Source organism: Triticum urartu, chromosome 4A (assembly GCF_056163025.1).
Source record: "Triticum urartu cultivar PI428250 chromosome 4A, HENAU_Tu73, whole genome shotgun sequence".
In the NCBI taxonomy this organism is placed as follows: domain Eukaryota; kingdom Viridiplantae; phylum Streptophyta; class Magnoliopsida; order Poales; family Poaceae; genus Triticum; species Triticum urartu.
In genome coordinates, this window is record NC_141876.1 from 599,631,228 (window position 1) to 599,654,698 (window position 23,471).

General features: G+C 45.0%; 1 protein-coding gene across 1 annotated transcript; it reads left to right on the forward strand.

The window, feature by feature from the left end:
* Nucleotides 1-3,367: 3,367 nt before the first annotated feature.
* Nucleotides 3,368-6,897, forward strand: LOC125554378 (DEAD-box ATP-dependent RNA helicase 38-like). The gene is made up of 7 exons (XM_048717948.2): nucleotides 3,368-3,609; nucleotides 3,700-3,993; nucleotides 4,088-4,315; nucleotides 4,690-4,755; nucleotides 5,606-6,007; nucleotides 6,077-6,188; nucleotides 6,746-6,897. Exons 1-7 carry the CDS (start codon nucleotides 3,427-3,429, stop codon nucleotides 6,895-6,897), a joined length of 1,437 nt encoding a protein of 478 aa, XP_048573905.2. The 5' UTR covers nucleotides 3,368-3,426.
* The last annotated feature ends 16,574 nt before the right edge of the window (nucleotides 6,898-23,471 follow it).

The following is a 23,471-nucleotide window of genomic DNA, read 5'->3' on the forward strand; positions in this document are numbered from 1 at the left end:
ACGGTGTCTGGGTTAGCGTCCGCACGGCAAGAGACACGGTGGTTTTTTTTCTAGTATGTTTTCTTTGTGGGTTGTTGTTTTCTATGATCTTTTCATGTAATATAAGTGTGTGAATTCCTAATTCTCTATTTTTGGAAGATATTGTTCTTTATTTAGCAGATGAAGACAAAACCACTTGAAATTGATAACTAATTTGGTTCCAATTTTCAGTTCCAGGGAATACAATTGGGTGCATAAAATTTGCCACTCTTGCATCTTCACTACATGCACTCTTTTTAAGATTGATTCATTAATGATGCCAATATTCCTACTGGAAATTTACCAAATTTTAGTCTCGTAAAATTTTCTTGTGAGTGGCAGTTACCTTAAGATCTTCTACTGATTTAGGATTAGTTTTTGTTATCTTTTTTTTTAAAATGAAGTTGAAACCCCCGGTCTCTGCATCCAACGATGCACATAGCCATTTTTATTATACTAGCAAAAATGCCCGCTCATTGCAACGGGAGAATAAAAATGCTTACGTCCGTAGCACAATAATACACAAAGAAAATGAAGTACATGGTTAGTTCTCTTCAGACATGAAGGTTGTATAGAAAAAGTAACAAAAGAGTGAGAAGAAAAACACAACAAATTAAATATGATGTGGAGACTTAATCATTTAGATCAGTCACTTTGTTCGTGCATCTCTTCCTCGTACTGCTCTTCTGCTGAAGAAGGGATACAAATAACGCATTATTTCTTTAGCATCATTTTTTCAGTTCCAATTTGGCGACCTTGATCCGGTTTGGGGGCTTCTAGACAATGGTGGATCATGTTTTGAATTGTCAATTTCTAAACATCTAGAAAGAGGCACTTTTGTTTAGCCTCGAAAACGTGGTGGCTGACCGGACACCAAACCATTGATGGTTGACGAGGAAACCAAGGCCAACCATGGATGATCATGAGCCCACGAACATGGTCTCCTCCATCTGCAATCAAAGAACACGAACTTAAGTAGGTCTGCTTACCTTGCTCTGTTCATGTAAATCAGATCCAGAAGAAAGACATGTAATTTAAAGAATGTCGACAGTGAAAAAAGGCTAGATTAAGAGATCAAATTGATGGCTAAATGGTGCTCCATCAAATTCAGAAAAAGATCGTCCATGTTGTTGATTGAAGAAGCATCATTTAACATAAAGTATGCCACAGTGAGTTACGAACAAACAACCGGGCTCACCATATGAGGTCCCAGTATAAGCTTGAATGTTAGGAGGTGTTGCTTACGCTGAATAAATACCTGTTTTTCATGGTTGCAAATCCGTATTACTTCTAACAAATTGTAACCACAAATATAACAATGGGTACTTCGATCTCCATCATGTAAAGTAATGGCTTAAGATACATGATCCAGTTCTCGCCACAACCATCTAATTGGTAAACTCTGCAGACTCCGTCGCTGCCCAATGTCGGCCTGGCCAGTGTGTCGCTGCGGATGCAGTCTACAACGGGTCCATCTCGGTGCCGTGCAGACGCTAGACTCCCGGTTGCAACCCCGTCTGTCCCACATACCCGGCTGATACATTGATGGATATTCTGAATCCTGATTACTAACTGACCTGAAATAGAACTGCAATACAATAGCTAGCTTGATGTCCTGGTATGTTGAAAACCATCAGGATGCAATTCAGAAAGCATCTTCCTTGGCTATTATCACTGTATGGCACTTACCTGATTTTTGAGGTATGGATGCACAGAAATAAAACTACTCAGTTCATTCATTGTTATGATCGTGTCATTTGAATTATAGAATCCCACTGCACCGTACTTGTATTTTCCTTCCCTTGCATAAGATTTGTTAAATGTGTGACATGTAACAGAAGCATATCAAACTAAGATTTTGCTACCAATGTGTATTTGCTATACCCAAAAGAGCTATGTAACTTAGCTTTGTTTGAGAATTAAGCAACTTTATCCTAGACAAAGCTACACATAGTAGACATACGCTAACCCATCTTATCTACCTGGTTCTACATGATCAATAATTATTATGGGAAGTCTGTTGAAGATTCACTAATATAACTTGATTGATAATCCTCTTTGTCTGTATTAGATTATAGAGAGAAAGGGAAGACCATATGTGTTAGAAGCCAAAACAATTTGCACACCACAAATCGCCAGTGGGAAAAATTGCGGATGTCTGCTCACCAAAAAATAAAGACCACAATCTGTCTTGTGCATAAAGAAAGACATCTTATGATGTGAATAAGGTAAGTTCTCTATATACGAAGAAAATAAAGTCGTGAGCTTTTCGATGTTATCCTTGCATGAACAGTAGCATAGAAACATCAAATTGGCTTGTCGCATCAGATGGTAGAATAACAGGTACCAACTTTAATCACAAATTACACTAACTTTTCATCGACATTCGTTGATCTACAATCCAACATCGATAGTTCTGGTGAAGTGAAGGACAGATAAATATCATATATAATATTTCAACATACAAAAATAATATCATATTTAGAAATGATTAACATACAAAATAATAACATATTTAGAATCTTCACATTTTTCTGAGCAATTTTCATATATAATATATTAAATTTGAAGTTACCCTCTAAAAGATATGAATATTTTATAAAAAATACTTGAACCTGACCGAAAAAAGTAGCTGCACAGCCCATTTGTTAAGCTACTTAGGCGATACAACTCTATCTTACGCCTACAGAAATTAAGAAAAAAAAGACACAAAAAGTTGAGATGTTGGGATTCAAACCCAGGACTACCTGCTGGAAAACTCTGGATCTAACTAGTGGGATTGCCTGTGCAGATGTGATATATGGGCGACCCATAGGCAGGCCCGAAGCAGACACCAAATGGACGCGCGGCGCTTCCATCTCGTGTCCGTATGGACAGAAATCACGCATAAATTTGGGCCTGAAATATGTGTCCACATGGACACGAGTCAAACGCGATTTGGGTTTGCGTCGGCCTGTTGGGCCAGCGTTTCCGTCCGCTCCGATCACGCGTGGACCAAATACGTCGGTGTGTTGGAGTTTCCCTAACACAGTGTTAATCCTCGATGTTCCCATGCATGACTTGTGAGCAATTGTCAGAAAAAAATATATCTCTCGTACTAGGACGTGAATCAACACTTGCTTGATAAACTTTCCTAAGTGAGTGCAGATCTAGACGAAGACGGTGTCGGATATATCTTGGTTGGATTCCAATCCGAAAGTGAAAAGGCTATAGCTTGTTTGGACGACTCCTTGTCGTACACGTGCACGCCGCCAAACATATTCAAAACGTTTCACACAAACTCTCGGCATATATATATACACTATTACATTGGCAACGAACACCATCAAACAAAGATCGCTGAGTTTTCGCTCGAGGTCGCAATCGCAAGCGGAAACAACGCTATCGATTTTTCTTGGTCTATTTACAATGGCCGAGTTGGAGAAGAAGTCCCCGGCCGACGTCGACGATCCTAAGGCCATCGAGACGGCGGTGAACGAGAACCAGAAGAAGTTGGAGGCGCTCTCGCTATTGGCGCCGGAGGACGGCGGCGTCGGCGGCGGCGGACCGCCTCTGCTGGATGACTACGACGACGACTCCCAAATCCAAGCCGTAGGCGCTTCTGCTCTGCAATTCTGCATTGCCCTAGCTATCCATGCCAGTCTCGATGTCGGTTGCCTGATTTGGTGATCTGCTCCCCAGGTGGCGTCCGGCGGCACGGTGTACGAATCCGCGACGACCTTCGAGGACCTGAAGCTCACGCCGGAGCTGCTCAAGGGTCTGCACGACGAGATGGGGTTCAGCCGCCCCAGCAAGATCCAGGCCGTCACGCTTCCCATGATCCTCACGCCGCCCTATCAGAACCTCGTCGCGCAGGCGCACAACGGCTCCGGCAAGACCACCTGCTTCGTGCTCGGCATGCTCAGCCGCGTCGACGCCAGCCGCAGGATTCCCCAGGCCATCTGCATCTGCCCTACCAGGGAGCTTGCGCAGCAGGTCCCTCTCTCATGTCTCATCTAGTTACTGAATACTCCTCTGACTGCTATTTCTCACCTTTAATTTGATGAATCTGATCCGTTGGTCTGTGCAGAATAAATCCGTGCTCATGAGGATGAGCAAGTTTACCGGCATTACCTGTGCCTCTGCCATCTCGCCGGCTCTCAAGGATTACATGCCCATCTCCAAGATGGCACCGGTCACTGATCAGGTGGTGATTGGCACTTCTGGGACTCTCATTAAGTGGATTACCAATAAGAAGCTTGCCACAAGGGACATCAAGATTCTTGTGTTCGACGAGGCAGACCATATGCTTGCTGAGGTACGTATACAGTTCGAGACGTTTATTAATGTGCCCAAATGTTATTTGGACCTCCTGTCTAGTACAGTACAAGTCCGTGAACCTGTGAAGTTTCTACTTCTAGTTTCCTAGTGAGCATTAAGGGGTGTCATCGTGGTGCAGTTGTGTGATGTTAGATGTTAGCTCCTGGTTCATGTGTTGTCTGAGTGGACGAAAAGAATAAGCAAAAAACAGTATCCGTTTTCCAACGGCATAGATTACTGTACAGTTTCCAAGAGTAGAAATATACATATAGGTGGAACCAAAATTCCATATCATATCTGCTCATGTAAAGTATCTTCTATCTATTAGATCTAATGAGTATGCTTTCTTGTGCTGGTGAATGCTTCTTGCAGGAGAACTTTATGAGTGATTCTAAAAGGATCATGAGGGATATACAGAGCAGTGCCGGTGACTGCCAGGTAACTCTTTTTAGTCAATCGACTGCTTTTGACTTTGACAGTAGATCACATACAACAGCTTGCACATTGGAATAGTTCAAAATCGAGTGACAGTTGTTATGGCAATCATGTGTTCCAAAGAACTATTTGAATCTTTATATTTGGTGGTTCTTAAAGGAAACAACCTGTTTATGTACTACTTTGTATGTGCTCATGTGCTGCTTGTTGAACTTCTACCAGTTGCTAATGATAGGTAGAGGGATTATCGTGTAAATGGGTCATTTGGTGATGCAAAGGGTTGTATTCAATTTTACCAGTTTTTTCAACTGTGATATTCATTTATTTTCTTTATGTTTGGAGCAACACATATTATTCTTAGTTTTTGGAACAATGCATATTCATCCATGGGCATAATTATTGTTGCTAGTTTAATTAGGACTTACAAAAAGAAATCATGTACTATGGCATTATCTATGTAACCGGCTAATTGCATATTGGGAACTCCTATCCTATATATACTTAGTAGTTGAGCCACGCTAGTTCTCAAGGGTTATCATCTAGTCATATAGTAATCTTAACAGCCGTCCACTGGGTGTTATTGCCCTCAACTTTACATTCATCCATATATGGTGTTGATTTGCTTCGGTGTTCCACTAGCCTAGTCCACGTGGCGGATAATCCTTTGTGATGCTTGTAACTGTTGGCGTAATTCCATGGATGTGCTATTCAAACTAGCCTTTTATTATATGGTGCCTTCTGTGAAAACATTATGAATATTCTTAGTGCTCATCAAAATTCTTGGTTCGATGTGTTTGTTTCTCTTTTTATATGGTGCCTTTTTTTTTTACTTATTTGAATTCTTTTATGCCAGCTGCTTCTGTTTTCTGCAACCTTCAACGAGAAAGTGAAGGATTTTATTACAAAGGTCATTAAGGAGGGAAACCAGATATTTGTGAAGAAGGAAGATCTTACTTTGGACAAAGTAAAGCAATATAAAGTCCGAGTCCCCGATGAGATAGCCAAAATAGAGGTCATAAGGGACAAGATCTTTGAGTTTGGTCAAAAGGTTGGACAGGTTATCATATTTGTGAGAACAAAGATAAGTACTATGCATCTTCATAATGCTTTGACAAAAGAGGACTATGTGTGTTCCTCAATTCAAGGATCCCTCGACCACTCAGAGAGGGAAAAGGTAATACAGGAATTCAAAGATGGGTACACCAAGGTTCTTATATCAACTGATCTTCTTGCCCGGGGTTTTGACCAATCACAGGTACTATGTGTGTCATACCGATTTTACTCACATGTTGAATTTCTAATTCTAACATTATCCCATTGAAAGGTCAATCTGGTCATCAACTACGACATGCCAATCAAATATAATTCTAGAGATGAGCCTGATTATGAGGTGTACCTGCACAGAATTGGCAGAGCTGGGCGCTTTGGCCGAAAAGGTAAATTTATTTATGTATGGCATACTTTCCAAAACAAATAGAGGGAGATGATTACTGTATTCTATTCTAGAATTACATCAAGTGTAAATTGTAAAGAATATCACATGCAGCCGTTATAAGCATAATGATTGTCCACATCGTGACAAATGCAAATGGCTTGGAGATAAAGGCAGACTGAACCTGAGTAATAAGAAAACATGCTACCTTTAGTAAACCTAATGATGTTCTAGCCTGAGATTGAACTTCTCACCAAAATTAGATTGGTAATGTTGTGAATAAGATTTGGCAAAATTTCTGAGCTTCTTTATGAGGATATGATAGAACTTATGTGACCATTGCTTGTCGATTATGGATGTTATATGTTTGTTTGGATTGTAAACTGATTTTCTAGGATTGTTCACACAATTTACTTGAATACTTATAGGTTTTGTACACTAAAAACATAGAATATGTCTACTCACGAGTATTATTCATGCCATATTATCAGCTACCATGTTGTCCAATTACAATGCTTATTTTGTGGGCTATATTCCTAATTGAATCGATGCTCGTGACAGGAGCTGTGTTCAACCTGCTATGCGGTGAAACTGATGACATTTTGATGACAAAGATCGAGAACTACTTCCAACACAAAGTACAGGAGGTCCCCAGCTGGGAGAGCGAGGAGAATTTTGAGACTGTTCTTAAGGATGCTGGTTTACTTGAGTAAAGATTGTCAGAAACGGGAGGCAGCAGATGTGCACTTGTCTTCCAACAGTTCAACTTATATGATTATGTTGCCGCCAACACACACGTGGTGCTTTTGTACCAAACTGGATGGGTCATTGTTTGGATTAAGTTGTAACTGGTAGTAGGCCCACACTTTGTGTCATATACCTTGATATCGTGAACTAAGAATAGCTTAGATGTTTACCTTGTGATGGAACCAAACCATCGGATTCAAGTCCTAGACTAGTACTGGTGCTTGCAGGCCAATCCCATCATTCTTGGACTCCCACCTGCCACATTTTTGCGCAACAATTTGATGACGGCATCGATGTCACACCATATGATGAAGCAGTCTTCCACAAGGAACTATCACTTTCTGTGCTTTTCTTCGCCAATAAACCAATGTGTATTTGACTGTTGGTAGTGTGTTGAAAATATTATTGCAGCACTCAAGATAAGTAAAATTGAGTTTCAACAATCTAATTACTTTTTTTCTTCTTTCGGTATTTTGAGACTAAATTTGTTAAATTCATTAAATATCATTGAAGAAATTTGTCTTTAGGGTATTCAAATCAAAATACTCGCTCGGAAGTGCTAGCGTCTGCTGCTGCAGGCTGTGTTATGGACGCCCCCAAATCGACTACATATTTGCTTTGGATATGAAATTCGGACACCCGCATGCGTCCGTGGACGTTTGAGGAACCGTGTTGGATGGCAAAAATGGTCCGGACTTGTCAGTCCTGACTTTTTGTGTGCGGTTCGCTTCTCATCGTTGGAGATGCCCTTAGGGTATTCAAACCACTACCAAATTTTGAGTTTGCAAATGTTATCATGAAATAAAACTTGAGTTTGATCATAAATGTTCATACGCTTTTTGAATGGATCCTGATGCAATATTTGAAATCCAGTAATAATAATAAATAACAAAACTTATTCTCTCCTTTTTAAATCAACAAAATATATTCTTGCACCAATACTAACTAGGACAAGAATCCCCACAGTTTTTGCATAACAAAATTTCCCCACAGTTAGGTAATTTATTTTTAAAAAAGTTGTGCTCATGCATGGCACGTATTGCTAGAATTATTGCATCACTAGGATGTCATTACATGAACAGATTGCATCTAGATCACAAAAATAACATGATTAGAGGGGTTTAGGGATTCACTACTAGTCACAGAAGTTGACATGATCGCATGCTCGTTGCAGGCGAGATGAATTGATGATGAAGTCGAAGCAGATGTTCTCCTGGGTATTTCGAGCTGAATGGGAGTGGATGAGCTTTTAACTTCTGGCCGTGTACATACGTACACCTGTACCGCTAGTCTGCTACTATGATTTTTACCTTTTTTCTAGCTGCTGGCTGGTCTGTAAAGTATATATATACTTTCTCTTTCCATCGACAACCCAACATGAATATTCTCAAAAAAAAATATAACACAACATGAACGATACAGAACGGGCCCATTGATTCACTTGGCACATGCCATAAAGGAAGGACATGCTAGCATTGCAAGAGAACAATTTCGATTCAACGAAGCATTTCATTCCATGATAACATGTATGAATCATGCATAGAGCTAATGATTAGCCCTGTTGTTACCTCAATGATACTGAGGCTATTACCATAAATCTACTATTCTCGCTATTGTGGAGATGTTTTAACATGATTGGTAATTAATAATATGTAAGATAAGTAAGTGATAATTATTCACATCAAGTCAGCCGGTGGTAATAAACCATGTATAAATTAAAAATAAAATACTTAACTCATGATTGAAGGATGGCTAGGCAAGGCTTGCCTCATGCTCTAGTTTGGAATTATACATGCATTAATTGTGGCGCGCACTTGCACATCATTGTTCTCTGGGCCATCTTGTGGAGGCTTTCCGACTGAACAATCACCATCTTGACGTGAAAGCCTCACGACCCCCTCGTGACGCCTCCCCAGGGTGCCGACAGGGGGAAAACCCTAGCGCCACCATGCGACGCCCCTGATTCAATCGTACACCAATCATACACGCAAACGTGTACGATCAAGATCAGGGACTCACGGGAAGATATCACAACACAACTCTACAATTAAAAATAAGTCATACAAGCATCATATTACAAGCCAGGGGCCTCGAAGGCTCGAATACAAGAGCTTGATCATAGACGAGTCAGCGGAAGCAACAATATCTGAGTACAGACATAAGTTAAACAAGTTTGCCTTAAGAAGGCTAGCACAAACTGGGATACAGATTGAAAGAGGCGCAGGTCTCCTGCCTGGGATCCTCCTAAACTACTCCTAGTCATCGTCAGCAGGCTTTACGTAGTAGTAGGCACCTCCCGGGTAGTAGTAGTCGTCATTGACAGTGGCGTTTGGCTCCTGGGCTCCATCGTCTGGTCGCAGCAATCGGGTATAGAAAGGGGGAAAAGAGGGAGCAAAGCAACTGTGAGTACACATCCAAAGTACTCGCAAGCAAGGAGCTACACTACAAATGCATGTATTGGTATCAAATGGAAAAAGGGGTAACATATGTGGACTGAACTGCAGAATGCCGGAATAAGAGGGGGATAGCTAGTCCTATCGAAGACTACGCTTCTAGTAACCTCCATCTTGCAGCAGGAGAAGAGAGTAGATGGTAAGTTCACCAAGTAACATCACATAGCATAATCCTAACCGATGATCCTCCCCTCGTCGCCCTGTGAGAGAGCGATCCCCGGTTGTATCTGGCACTTGGAAGGGTGTGTTTCATTAAGTATCCGGTGCTAGTTGTCATAAGGTCAAGGTACAACTCCAAGTCGTCCTGTTACCGAAGATCACGGCTATTATAATAGATTAACTTCCCTGCAGGGGTGCACCACATTTCCCAACACGCTCGATCCCCTTTGTCCGGACACACTTTTCTGGGTTATGCCCGGCCTCGAAAGATCAACACGTCGCAGCCCTACCTAGGCACAACAGAGAGGTCAGCACGCCGGTCTAAATCCTATGGCGCAGGGGTCTGGGCCCATCGCCCATTGCACACCTGCACGTTGCGTACGCGGCCGGTGAGCAGACCTAGCCTCCCTTATAAAAGAGCAGGCGTTCCAGTCCAACCCGGCGCGCGCCGCTCAGTCACTGACGTCACGAAGGCTTCGGCTGATACCACGACGTCAAGTGCCCATAACTGTCCCCGCGTAGATGGTTAGTGCGTATAGGCCAATGGCCAGACTCAGATCAAATACCAAGATCTTGTTAAGCGTGTTAAGTATCCGCGAACGCCGGCCAGGGCCAGGCCCACCTCTCTCCTAGGTGGTCTCAACCTGTCCTGTCGCTCCGCCTCAAAGTAACAGTCGGGGGCCGTCGGGAACTCAGGCCCACCAATACCTGGATGGAGCCACCTGCCCCTTCAGCCCCCATCTCCGAACAGTATCATAAGTAATGTAACAGTATAAGTATATATTATATGCCCGTGATCACCTCCCGAAGTGATCACGGCCCAGTAGTATAGCATGGCAGACGGACAAGAATGTAGGGCCACTAATGGTAAACTAGTATCCTATACTAAGCATTTAGGATTGCAGATAAGGTATCAACAGTTGTAGCAACAATGACAGGCTATGCAACAGAATAGGATTAACGGAAAGCAGTAACATGCTACACTACTCTAATGCAAGAAGTAGAGAGAAGAGTAGGCGATACCTGGTGATCAAAGGGGGGGCTTGCCTGGTTGCTCTGGCAAGAGAGAGGGGTCGTCAACACCGTAGTCGTACTGGGTAGCAGCGGTGTCGGTCTCAGTGTCTAGCGAGAGAAGAGGGGGAAGAGACAATAAATATTAAGCAAACAGATGCATGACAAGACAAGTAGCGGTGCTAGGGGTGCCCTAACGCGGTAAGAGGTGGTACCGGTGAAGGGGGGAAACATCCGGGAAAATATCCCCGGTGTTTCGCGTTTTCGGATTGACGAACCGGAGGGGGAAAGTTGCGTGTTCACTATGCTAGGGATGCGTGGCGGACGAACGGGCCGCGTATCCGAATTCGTCTCGTCGTTCTAAGCAACTGTTATGTACAAAGTTTTTCCGTCGGAGTTACAGATTATTTTATATTAATTTGATTTAAACATTTCTGAAATTACTATTAATTAAATTAATCCAAAAATTACTAATTGTGAAATGCTAGGTGTACACAGAAAGTGTACACAACATTGTGCCACACAGCCTGTTAGTGGGGCCAGGGGGGCAGTTGGCTCAGTCAAGGGTCCAGTCAGCAGTCAACTAGTTGACCAGGTCAAGCTGACAGGTGAGACCCAGGTGTCATACTCTGTTTATCTAATCAGATCATTAAGGTTAATTAACAGGGTTAATTAGATTAGTTAACAGGATTAATTAAGTTAATTAATTATCTTAATTAATTAATTAATTGAATTTCATTATTATTATTAAACTTAATTTTTTTTGTTCTTTGGGCGTGGGGCCCATACGTCATAGGGCCAGAGGGCTACCATGCGGTGGATGCGGGTGCCTAGGCGTGGGCGTCCGCCCGAACACGCACGGGCGTGATGGAGGGCGCCGGCAGAGGCCATGGCCTCGACGAGAAGCTGGCGAGGGCGGTCCCTGGCGGGGGCTCTGGCGGTGGCGGGGCTAGCAGCATGAGGCGGGACAGAGGCGCCCGGCGGGAGGCAGTGACACATGCACGACAGCGCGGGGCGGGCGCGTAGGCGCGAGCAAGGGGCCCGGGACGTGGCCGACGCGCGGGGGGGGGGGGGGGCTGCGGGCGTCAGTGGCCCGGCAGGAGTAGCAGGTCGAGCAGGGGAGCAGCGGCGTGCACGCATCGGGCGTGGTCGGGGCGCGGCGAAGCAAGGGCGGGGTGGCGCGTGGTGCGCGGCGAGCGCACAGCTATGCACGCCGAAGCGCGGCGCGGGGAAAGGAGGAGGTTGGGGGTTCCCTCACCCTCTGCTCGTAGTTGTTCGGGCGGCGAGGCTCGGGGGCGACCCTTGGGGAGGAGGCGGTGACGACACGCGGTGGGGACGAGGAGGCGACGACGTAGAGGACGGCAGGGAGGCAGTCCGGGCGGTGACGACGTCGAGCTGGCTCCAGGGACGGCGAGAAGCGTCGGAGGGGTCGTCCTCGGGCGTGGCCGCGCTTGACGTTGAGAGGAGACGGGGATGGCACGATGATGAGGACGAGGCAGCGCGGTCGTCGGGCGGCGAGGCGCGGGTGACCGCGAGCAGAGACGTCGGGGGCGGCGCAGCGCCCAGGTCAGGCTGGGATGAGGAGAGGGAAGGAGGGGATCGATCGGGATTGCTCCCCCGATCCACCGATCCAGATCGAGTGGGGGTGAGGGGAGACGTGGATCGGGAAGTGGGGAGAGTGGGGGTTACGAGTTAGGGTTTCCGGGGTGTGGGGGTGGCCGGCTGGGCCATGGCCCAGTTGGGCCAAGGGGTGTTCTCTTTCTCCTTTTCTTTTTTTTTGCTAGTTTTGTTTTTCTGGTTTTGTATTTTCTTTTTCTTTTGTTTGTTTTATTTCCTTTCTGTTTTAGCTTAGTTTCCTTTTATTTTTGATTTAGCAAAATACCAAAATGGCACCTAATTTGATGTTACCAAATATGCCACTGCCACATTAACTAGCTACCTAATCTAAAATAGTTGTGTAATTATTTATTATTTAAAAGCATTTAATTAAAAGTTTTTGCTACTATTTTAGTTATCTTATAGCACTTAAATGTTGTATAGAAGTATGGGTGCTTCACCATAATCACCTATGCATTATTTGGCACAACTCGAACAATTTGATTTTAATATTTGAAAACTTTTATTATTTTCCTTTAATTGAATTTGAATTTGAATCGGTTTCGAACTAACACGAGATTAGCGATAGTAATCGAAGTGACGTGGCACCATTAGCAGAGAATTACTGTAGCTTAATTATCCGGGCGTCACACACCAGCAGTCGATCCTCACGGTGGTCCTCTCTTCTGTTGCTGCCGTCTGCGTAGGCCATGATGGCGAGGGGCCCAACGCCAATGGGCCGGGGCGATGGATGTAGCGGCGATCTCCATCGAGCGGCTGGGGCGGTGCCAGTGGGGAGCATGCGTTTAGTAGCTAGGGCGGTGTCCCTGGTCGCGCGGCGGCGGTGCTAGCCCCTATGCCCACCGGGAACCTGCGGGTTCTCTGGCGATGGTGGGCATGGTAGCGACCGTGGATTTGGATCCCACCCAGATCCATCGTCGGTTCATCACGTGGATGGCCGGCGACGCGATGAGGGGTCCAGTGAGGGGATGGAGTATCTATGTCGGAGTATCGGCAGCGGCATATATCTTCATGTCGATGCTCCGCGCGGTTCCAGCCAATCGCAACATCACAACAATGCGGCTTCCGGTGAAAATCGCGCCTGCTTGCGGTCTTGGCAGACGATAGCGGCGTCTCTGACATCGTTTCCTTCTCGAGGCATCGTCATTGCAGGTCATGTCACCTCAGTCGGGATCTTCCGGGGGAAACCCTAGCTCTTGGTCTAATAGATCCTACAATGACAGTGACTTCAGTGTCATTCTCCCTCATGGGGCATCGTTTTCGAGCAAGTGCTGACTGGAGGCCACAAGAGGAGGAGCGATGTTACATCTACCACAAGGCCGAAGGCGGATCTTGGCGTCATGGCGCAACAGAGTTTCAAGGACAGTCATGTGTGGATCGATACGTGCAGGATGGTGGTGTTGTCTAGTGTCACGGTGACGTCGACGACAGTATGGCCTGACGAGGTGGATATATCGATCACTCTTGAAGGTGGGATGACGGAATATGGCAGCAGCTGATCCTAGAGCGTGCGCATGTGGTGCATGCAGAGGGTCTAACTAAACCTATTGGTTCTCTCCGCATGCCAGCGGGCGGATTGTTGAGGCCACCCAATAGATGTGGTGTCTTGATATGCGGTTAGGGCACGTCATCAAGATTGTAGGTGTAGCGACAGTAGTTGGCAAGAAGATGGCTTCAGATTGATCCATGTAATAAAATGATTGTATGCATCGCTTTGATGCAAAGGCCGGGGTATTCCTCCTTTTCCAAAAAAACATTATCGTTCTTTGCTAATCTTCTCATACTCTACCGCATGGCGTATCGCATCACACCATACGATGAGGAAGTACATGTAACGCCCCGGATGCAACTTTCCATATTTGTAACTCCGACTCTTGCCATGTTCAGCTCTAAGTTATGAGATTTCCTCGTGGTTGGGCTTTGTCTTCGTTTTTCATTTTGTTCATGTCATGCATTTCATATCATGTCATCATGTGCATCGCATTTGCATATGTGTTCGTCTCATGCATCCAAGCATTTTCCCCGTTGTTCGTTTCGCAATCCAACTCTCCCTCATGCACCTGGCGCCCCCCTTTTGTCTCTTTTTGTGTGCGGGTGTTAAACATTCTCGGAATGGACTGACATTTTCCAATCGGACTTGGTACACCACCAGTAGACCGCCTGTCAAATTTCGTGTCATTTAGAGTCCGTTTGATACTCCAACGGTTAACCGGGGAACCGTAAAGGCCCCTTGTGTGTTGCAGCCCAACACCCCTCCAAAACGGCTCAATAACCCGTCCAAACCTCTTCCATGTACTCCGATGCCGGATCACGATCGCGTGGGCAAAAACTACACCTCATTTGGACACTCCAGCCTCCTTCTACCTATAAAAAGGCCTCCCCCGTCCAAAATCGCAGTCTAAACCCTAGATCCACTCCTCCTCCGCGCCACCGGACATGTCCGTCCGCCGTCGGACGTGTCCACCGCCACCGCCACGTCGCCCGGACCTATCACGAGGCGCCAAGTCAGCCAACCGCGCCCCTCGCCCAATGCCCGCCTGCCACCTGTCCAGCGCCTGTCCCGCGCGCCGCCGCGGCCCGCCGGTCCAGGATCGGACCCGCGTGAGCCCGGCCGGCTGCGCCGCTCGCCCGCCGCGACCCTGAGCGCCCGTGCCGCCCTAGCCTCGCCCCGCTCGCCGTGCGTCTCGCCCCGCCGCCGCATGCCATCGCCCGCCACCACCGGAGTTCGCCGGCGCCCGCTGCTCCGCCGCCGCCTTTCGCGCTGCCGCCCGCTCCGTTCCTCCGCCGTGTCGTCTCACAGGCGCCTCCCCGGTCTCCATCCGCTGCCGCCGTTCCTGGATTCGGCACTGGCCGGCCGGACCTGGTCGTCCCTGCCGCCGTCTCGCAACCCGAGTCGCCGGAGACCGCCGCCGTCTGCTCCCGTCACCGCCGCCGCCTAACGAGATCTGGAGGATCCTGATCCGCCTCTCCGTTCGCGAACCCTGCGTGGGCCAGCGCCTCGCCGCGACCCATCTCCTCTGGCCCGCCTACTTCTGCTTCCTGGGCCAAGCCCACGTGGTGAGCCTCTGTCTAAATCATGCCCGTGCGTTTTTTACTATCCGACGCACAGTGCTGAAACGACTAAGTCCTAGAAATTCTTGTGTCATATGCCCTTGTTAATCATATTATATCTCCATGTTCATGACTCTATATCATGCATATGTTATATCAAAATGTTCATTGGGAGATGCTTTTAATTTTATTTCATTGTGACATGCTTGTTTGAGTCCATCTTGATGCCCAAATCACTGATGCAAGAGTGCTATAAATTGTTAGGTGCTGATTCTTATCAGAGTATGACGTTTTGTCATTCTTTGCTACATTTGTTGTGTGCTGCATATGGGCATGAGATCTACATGTGTTTTGATCTATGCCATGCCATCTTTACAGGGGTGCTTGCCATGTATTTTTGTGATCAACGTGGTGACTAGCATAAGCATGCAAAGTAGCCTTCGTGATATTGTTGATTTCAGGATCTCAGGATTTTGGCTAAGTCTTTGTCTGCTGTTATTTTGATGCCATGTATTCATGTTGCTTCAGTGAGATACATGATTTATTTGAGTTGTTTTGGTAAGGATGATTTGGACATATGGTTGTGATATATCCATCCATGCCCCTGTTTGCAATTATGGAGTATCCTAGCATGTCTTAATCTTGCTATACTTTTGCTATAAAATGTTCCTAGCAGATTGTTTACATGTTAATCAATTTTGCCATGGTTGTTGTAGTTGATCCATGCATCCTATGAACTTGCTCTTGCCTTGGTTAGCTTCACAAACATGTCTTCTTGCTGATGCTATGCTTATCTTGTCATGCAATGCCTTGTCTTGAGTGAATCGAGCTCGCAAAGATGCCTTCATAATTCTGTTTATGCCATGCTCAGTTTTCTGTTAAGTCTGAAACTGTTAATAAAACTTGCTATGTTTACATGGGTGCCATCATATCTTCTGATCCTTTTTGGTTCATGGTCAGTAAGGGACTTTTGTTCTATGCTTTGAGTAGATTCATGCCATGAATTGTTTTGCTATGATATGGTCTTGTAGCATGTGGTTTGCTTACTCTAAACATTGCTTCCTGATATTAATTCCTGGCATGTTAGTATTTTCACTAAGTCTGTGAAGCTAATATCTTTTGCACTTTTGCCATGCTTGTTTGAACCTGCTCTTGTGTGATTTAGCCGTAGCTCAGTGTTCATGTTTATTCAAGCATCTTGAGTAGATAACTTCCATGTACTTTGTTTCTATGTTGGAGTGCAGTACCCTAGTTCCTTATTGCATCCTAGATGGCATTGTGCTGTTAATCGCAGAATTGTGCCATTCTTGTTTTGTTTGTCATTTGCAAACCGTGCATCCGATTCCGGTGATCTTTATATCGATTTCGACCGAAATCATCTCATCTTTCGAGCGGCACTCATGGTTTGCCAATTTGATGCCTTGATCAACATTTTCCTTTCGGAGCATGCTTATGCATTGCATATCACATCTCGCATGTCATGCCATGTTTTGCATCATGTTGGTTGTGCATTGCACCGTGATTGATTGTTGGTCCTTTGATTGTGTTCTTGCTTTGGGTAGACCCAGGAGATGAGTACGTGATCGAGGAACCCGTTGAGTACGCTTACGAGGATCAAGCTTTCGTCAACTCTGAGAACTTTGCAGGCAAGATGGTCATACCCTCGAAATCACTTCTATCTTTGCTTGCTAGTTGTTCGCTCCATTGCTATGCCGCGATACCTACTACTTGCTATATCATGCCTCCCATATTGCCATGTCAAGCCTCTATCCCACCTTTCTTAGCAAATTGTTGTTTGGCTATGTTACCGCTTTGCTCAGCCCCTCTTATAGCGTTGCTAGTTGCAGGTGAAGATGAAGTCTGTTCCATGTTGGAACATGGATATTGTTGGGATATCATTATTATATCTTGTTTACTTTAATGCGCCTATATACTTGGTAAAGGGTGGAAGGCTCGGCCTTATGCCTGATGTTTTGTTCCACTCTTGCCGCCCTAGTTTCCGTCATACCGGTGTTATGTTCTTTGATTTTGCGTCCCTTACGCGGTTGGGTGTTACGGGAAACCCTTGACAGTTCACTTTCAATAAAACTCCTTCAGCAAGGCCCAACTTTGATTTTACATTTGCCTAACAACCTATCACCTTCCCTTGAGTTCTGCAGCCTCAAGGGTCATCTTTATTTTAACCCCCCCGGGGCCAGTGCTTGTCTAAGTGTTGGTCCGAACCTGTCAGCCGCCGGTGGCCACCAGGGGCAACTCTGGGCTGGCCTACCGGAAGTTTGGACAATCCGGTGTTGCCCTGAGAACGAGATATGTGCAGCTCCTATCAGAATGTCGGCACATCGGGTGGCTTTGCTGGTCTTGTTTTACCATTATCGAAATGTCTTGTAACCGGGATTCCGAGTCTAATCGGGTCTTCCTGGGAGAAGGAATATCCTTCGTTGACCGTGAGAGCTTGTGATGGGCTAAGTTGGGACACCCCTACAGGGTTTTGAACTTTCGAAAGCCGTGTCTGTGGTTATGGGCAGATGGGAATTTGTTAATGTCCGGTTGTAGAGAACTTGACACTTAACTTAATTAAAATGAATCAACCGCGTGTGTAGCCATGATGGTCTCTTCTCGGCGGGGTCCGGGAAGTGAACACGGTTCTCGTGTTATGCTTGAACGTAAGTAGATTCAGGATCACTGCTTGATCACTTATAGGCTCTCGATCGTGCTTTGCTTCTCTTCTCGCTCTCATTTGTGTAAGTTAGCCACCATATATGCTAGTGCTTGCTGCAGCTCCACCTCACTACCCCTTCCCTTCCTTAAGATTAAATAGTCTTGATTGCGAGAGTGTGAGATTGTTGAGTCCTCGTGGCTCACAGATACATCCAAACAGTTGCAGGTTCTGATGATACTAGTGTAGATGACACTAGCGAACTCAAGTGGGAGTTCGACGAGGATTCGGGCCGTTACTATGTGTCTTTTCCGGATGATCAGTAGAGGAGCCCAGTTGGGTCGATCGGGGATCTAGCATTTGGGGTTGTCTTTCTTTTATTTGGTTCCATAGTCGGACCTTGATTGTATTCTGGTTGATGTATGATGTATTTATGTAATGTTTGAAGTGGCGATTGTAAGCCAACTCTTTATCCCTTTTCTTATTCAGTACATGGGATGTGTAAAGATTACCCCTCTTGCGACATGCCTACCATGCGGTTATGCCTCTAAGTCGTGCTCCGACACGTGGGAGATATAGCCGCATTGTGGGTGTGACAGTACAACATCCTGAACTTCACTCTCTGAGCATATGCATTTTCTCTTAATGAATAACTACAATTTTGATAGATTTTAAAATCAACAGCATTATTAACCTGATGCTTAATTAATCTAAGTTAGAGTCATATCAAAAAATTCATGATAAACAATAAGTATTGAGGACTATGAATTTGAAAGGTTGCATGGTTGGTGACTTTGAATCAAATATTATGAAATTACATGAGTACTCTTGAAAATACTTGTCTTTATTTGAATTGTAAAACACTAAAAAAGTGATCTTAGAAAGTCTAAGCCATATATAAATTTAATTACATATTTGCATTTTACAACTATAAATTATGGCACATTAAGTTTCAATCTCCATGCAACGGCCGCCTCCTCTCCCCGAAAAAGTTTAGGGTTCCTCTCCTCCCGTCAGCGCTGCTGCTGGTACGCCTCGTCTTCAGTGGCCTTAGGGCCATGGGGGCACTTTGGATCCCGGCTCTTGCGGGCGGGAAGGCTTAGATGTTTCTTTGAGTTTTGTTAAGGTTTGTGTTCTACTTAGGAAGGCGAGATGATGGCGGCTCCCTGAAAATGGAATAAAGTTCTTCCCACCTAGCCTCAGTCACGGTGATGCGTCTAGCATTCTTACATTTGTAGCAGGCTACACGCGTCATACTTGTTCTCCAACATGCCATCGTTTTCTGCCACACATTTTATGATGGCATTGATGTCACACCATATGATGAAGCAGTCTTTCACAAGGAACTATCACTTCCTGAACTCGTTTTCACCAATAAACCGAAATGGTTTTTCACTGCCGGTAGTGATTTGAAAACATTGTTCCAGCTTTCATGATAAGTAAAATTAAATTTCAATGATCCATTTTTTGTTTTTTTTTGTTTTGGTATTTTGAGCTTAAAATTGTGAAATTCACTCAATATTGTAAAAATTGGCATTATGGTATTCAAATCAAAATAATAGAAAATGGAAAAGTGATGTTACCGCATTAAAAGAAGTCGAAACTATAATTTTACTAGTTTCAACAACTTATAATTGAAATGCACACCTATTTATGAATTTTACATATGTAGATTGGGAACTTCACTTCTCTTTTTTTGCGGGTGGGGAACTTCACTTCTCTTTGAAGTTATTGGGCTCTTTCTTTGCAAGTCTTTCAGTATGGAAACCACTAGAACATTTTGAGTTTGTAAATGTCAAAAAATAAGATGGGTGTGTATGGGGCACATCTAGATGTGGTCTAGTTATTGCTCGTCTAAGTGACTCAAATCAAAGATAAAGAAAAAGAAAAAAAAACCCGCAGAAATCTCCACATAAGATTTGACTTCGTAATTTTTTGAATGGGTCCTGATGCAATATTTAAAATCCTGTAATAAATAGCAAAACATATTCTTTCACCAATACTAACTGGGGCAAGAATCCCTGGAGTTAGATAAATTGCCAAAAAGAGAAGGTCGTGTTCATGCAATGCCGTGCGACGTGTCCATGGACGGCACGGACGAGGCAACTAATCCAATGAAAACAAATCTAACGTGACAGTTCATTTCAAAAAAAAAAATCTAACGTGACAGCTACAAACACAAATATAGTCACATGTGCATCGAGTTTGATTATTACGTCGTCAAGGACTCAGGACTTCGTGGTAGGATACAAACAGAACTCCGACTGTATCAGAGTGAGACCAGAGAAACCCATTAGCCCGTTCGATCGGAGGCTAAGCTATCGACCAAGTTTGCGTCGTAGCAATCTATGTCCACGGCGACGACGATGGCGTCCACGCTCCACCCACCAAACCGGCGATCCAGCTCCGTTCCGATCGACGCCACCGCTAACGACGGCGTCCTGCCGCTAGACCTGCTCTACGACATCCTAGTGCGCCTCCCCGTCAAGCCGATCTGCCGCTTCCGCGCCGTATGCACCTCCTGGCACTCCCTGCTCTGTCATCCGGACTTTATCGCCACCGCCCATGGCCCAAACATCGCCATTGGTGTGTGTTACGACCGCCCTGGCTATGTCCTGGACATGGACTCCGGCGATGTCATCAAGCGGATCAGCATTGATGCCTCAAGCCAACATGGCCGGACGCTTCCGCACGAGACAGCTAGCATTAATCTTTCCCGAGCAGTCCTTGTCGACGACAAGGACGGACGGCTCTGCCTGTTCGACCCTATCACCGGCGCCGTCAAACTCTTGCTCGATCCTCTGTCATCGGCTCACATGTCTATTTCGTATACGTTTGGTTGCGTGGCCTTCACGGGAGAATACAAGGTGCTCACCGTCGCGAACTCAGTTAACCATGGGCAGCAGATCTGCAAGATCCTCACCCTGGATGACAACGGCGGGGAGCGCTGGAGAGAGGCGGAGAGCCCACTGCTTAGTGTGAAATTGCCATTAGCGTCACCGACTTACAGCAGTGAGGTTGCTGTCGTCGAGGGGGTCTCCTACTTCTTGGTGACCTACGGAGCATGCGCACGGCTGGAGCACAAAAAGCACCATGGCTGGATCTTGGCATTTGACCTTGGAAACGAGATGTGGAAACCGAGTGCCATCCGAGGTCCTGCGTGGCGGCATGATTTCATCCTAGCCACACTAGAAGGCCAACTAGTGGCGTGCCACGACGACTGCCGTGGCTATGTCGAGTTGTGGTTTCTTGTGGATCCTGACCTGCCTCTATGGTGTATGCGACAAAGGATAGTCATGTCAGACCATGAACTCCATTTACCAGCAGCGTGTGGATGGGGGCGGCCCCATGAGGACTTTGGGAAGCCACTAGCGGTGTTGGATGACCGGAGGATCGTCGTGTGGATGCGGGTGGCCCCACGAGGCCCCTCCGCGCTTGATAAGGTGCTGCGGTATTATGACACGACAACCGGAACTTTCACAGATGGAATGCATGTAGCGAGATGCGACCACATCACTTTGCCACCATGGAACTTGTTATATTCAGGGAGAGGAGCTGGAGAACACAAGTTACTGCACGGTGCAAGTTAAACACGTAGACATTTGGGAAATAAATACTACCACCCCACCGTTGCATTCGAGGTGGAGTGGTGCATTTGACAGGTACAAAAGCTAGCACTTACCGGTAGACATCATCGTTTGATCCAAAGAACCATCCTCAATTAGCTCAACGCCCTGTACAATGCAAGGTGCTTAAGAAAGGTGATTGGAGAAATAAATCAGGCTTTTTTTAAGCATCGGTGCTTATTTGTATAGGGTAGGCACTGGTGCTTCAGAAAAAAACTGGGTTTATTTTTCTAAGCACCTTTCTAAGTACCTAGCATTGTACAAGGCCTTAGGGGGGAAAAGTGCTCACGATCCGCTCCGTGCATCTATGTTGAGAAAAAACTTGATTGTGAAACACAGCTCCGTTTATAGGTACCCGAATGCGAGAGACAAGTGATTTTGTTTCCATAGCCTTTTGCGTTAAATGTATTTTATGGTTATAAAAGTAAATGTTCGTATGTGATCAAAGCAATATTTTTTGGACCAAACTCTTTAATTATACATGCATTAATCATGGCACATGCTTGCACATCATTGTCCTTATGTCCAATATTGTTGTTCTCTGCCACATGTCAAAATGTGGATTCGCCTCCCCTCTGCCCATCATTCCGGCGGCGGCGGAGGTCATTCAGTGATTCATGGACCTTGATGTAATTTTTCTTGTATTTGTGGTGTTTTGTACTTCTGATGAATCTTTATAGTAGATTTGATCATTCTCTCATTTTTTTTAATGGCACACCGCACAACGACGCAATATTACATATCGAGCTCCTCTCTGCCAATGAGCATCATTGAATATCTACAACCTTGCTCGATTTTAGAATCAAACAACTTGGAAAGTAGAAGAACTATCTCATCCCAAGTTTTCGATTTTTGAAAATCTAATTAGAAATTGTAAATATCTATAAGATTTTTGAATATGTGGACATTTTTGTTAGTAATTTTAGATGGTTGATTAGTGTAAAATGGTGATTAGATTTATTCATTATTAGACCCCTGTAACTGATAGTTCCTATATTTTACTGCCACTTCTTTCTGAGGGAAATAAAAAAATTCAGTGAATGCAGCCTTTATTACTCAATGCTAGTCAAGTACTCCCTCTGTAAACTTTTATAAGAGCGTTTAGATCACTACTTTAGTGATCTAAACGCTCTTATATTTGTTTACATAGGGAGTACTTTACAAGCTTGCTTTGCAAAAGGGGACGTGCTACGTGTCGGCTAGCGGATATGTCGAAAAAAATTGGCTTCACTTTTGGCAAACAATGTTGCAGAAAAGAATTGGAGAATGGTTTTTACATCTTCATTTTTTGCAACACGTGTTGCGGAAGAAAATTTTGCAACACCGATGATGTTGCGGAAAAAAATTGCAGAAGTCTTTTTTTCATCTTCAACTTTTTGCAAGATAGTTGTTGTTCCAAAAGGAAAGTTTGCAACACATATGATGTTGCAGAAAAAAATACAAAAATAGCCATGCTAATATTCGCGTAGCCCAGAGGAGGCGGCGGACGCTCACGTGTGATCTACCGGCTAAAACGTAGCTATTGCGATAGACAAAGCAATAAAATTCCTAACATTCTCTTGAAAACAACTTTTAGTTTTACTAACGCTACGCGTCGGCCAGCGGATCTTTTTATAAGATCCGCCACCTCACGAGCCACTGGATTCAACGTGAGCTGGTCGTCAGATTCAGCTGTCAGCTTTGCAACAAGGATGATGTTACACTCGGATGATTGTAACAAGGTTCATGTTGCAGAACTTTTGCTATAGAGGTATTGTTGTGGATTATTCTTTGCACCAGAGCTAATCTTGCAACTTTTTTTTGTATTCACCTATGTACAGTGTTACAGAAGAAAGTTTTGCAACACTAGTGATGTCGCAAAAATCTTTCTTGCAACAGGGGGATGTTGCAAGAAAAAATGTCGGCCGTTCGCCGCACGCTCCTCTCAAACGGTGGTGAGGGGAGGAGAGGCGCCGACAGTCCCCGTT

Bases quoted from the DNA above. Each gene is read 5' to 3' on its own strand.
- LOC125554378 (XM_048717948.2), top strand. From the start codon at position 3,427: ATGGCCGAGTTGGAGAAGAAGTCCCCGGCCGACGTCGACGATCCTAAG. The intron at 3,610-3,699 runs GTAGGCGCTTCT...TCTGCTCCCCAG, and splicing joins ACGACTCCCAAATCCAAGCC to GTGGCGTCCGGCGGCACGGT. The intron at 4,316-4,689 runs GTACGTATACAG...TGCTTCTTGCAG, and splicing joins CAGACCATATGCTTGCTGAG to GAGAACTTTATGAGTGATTC.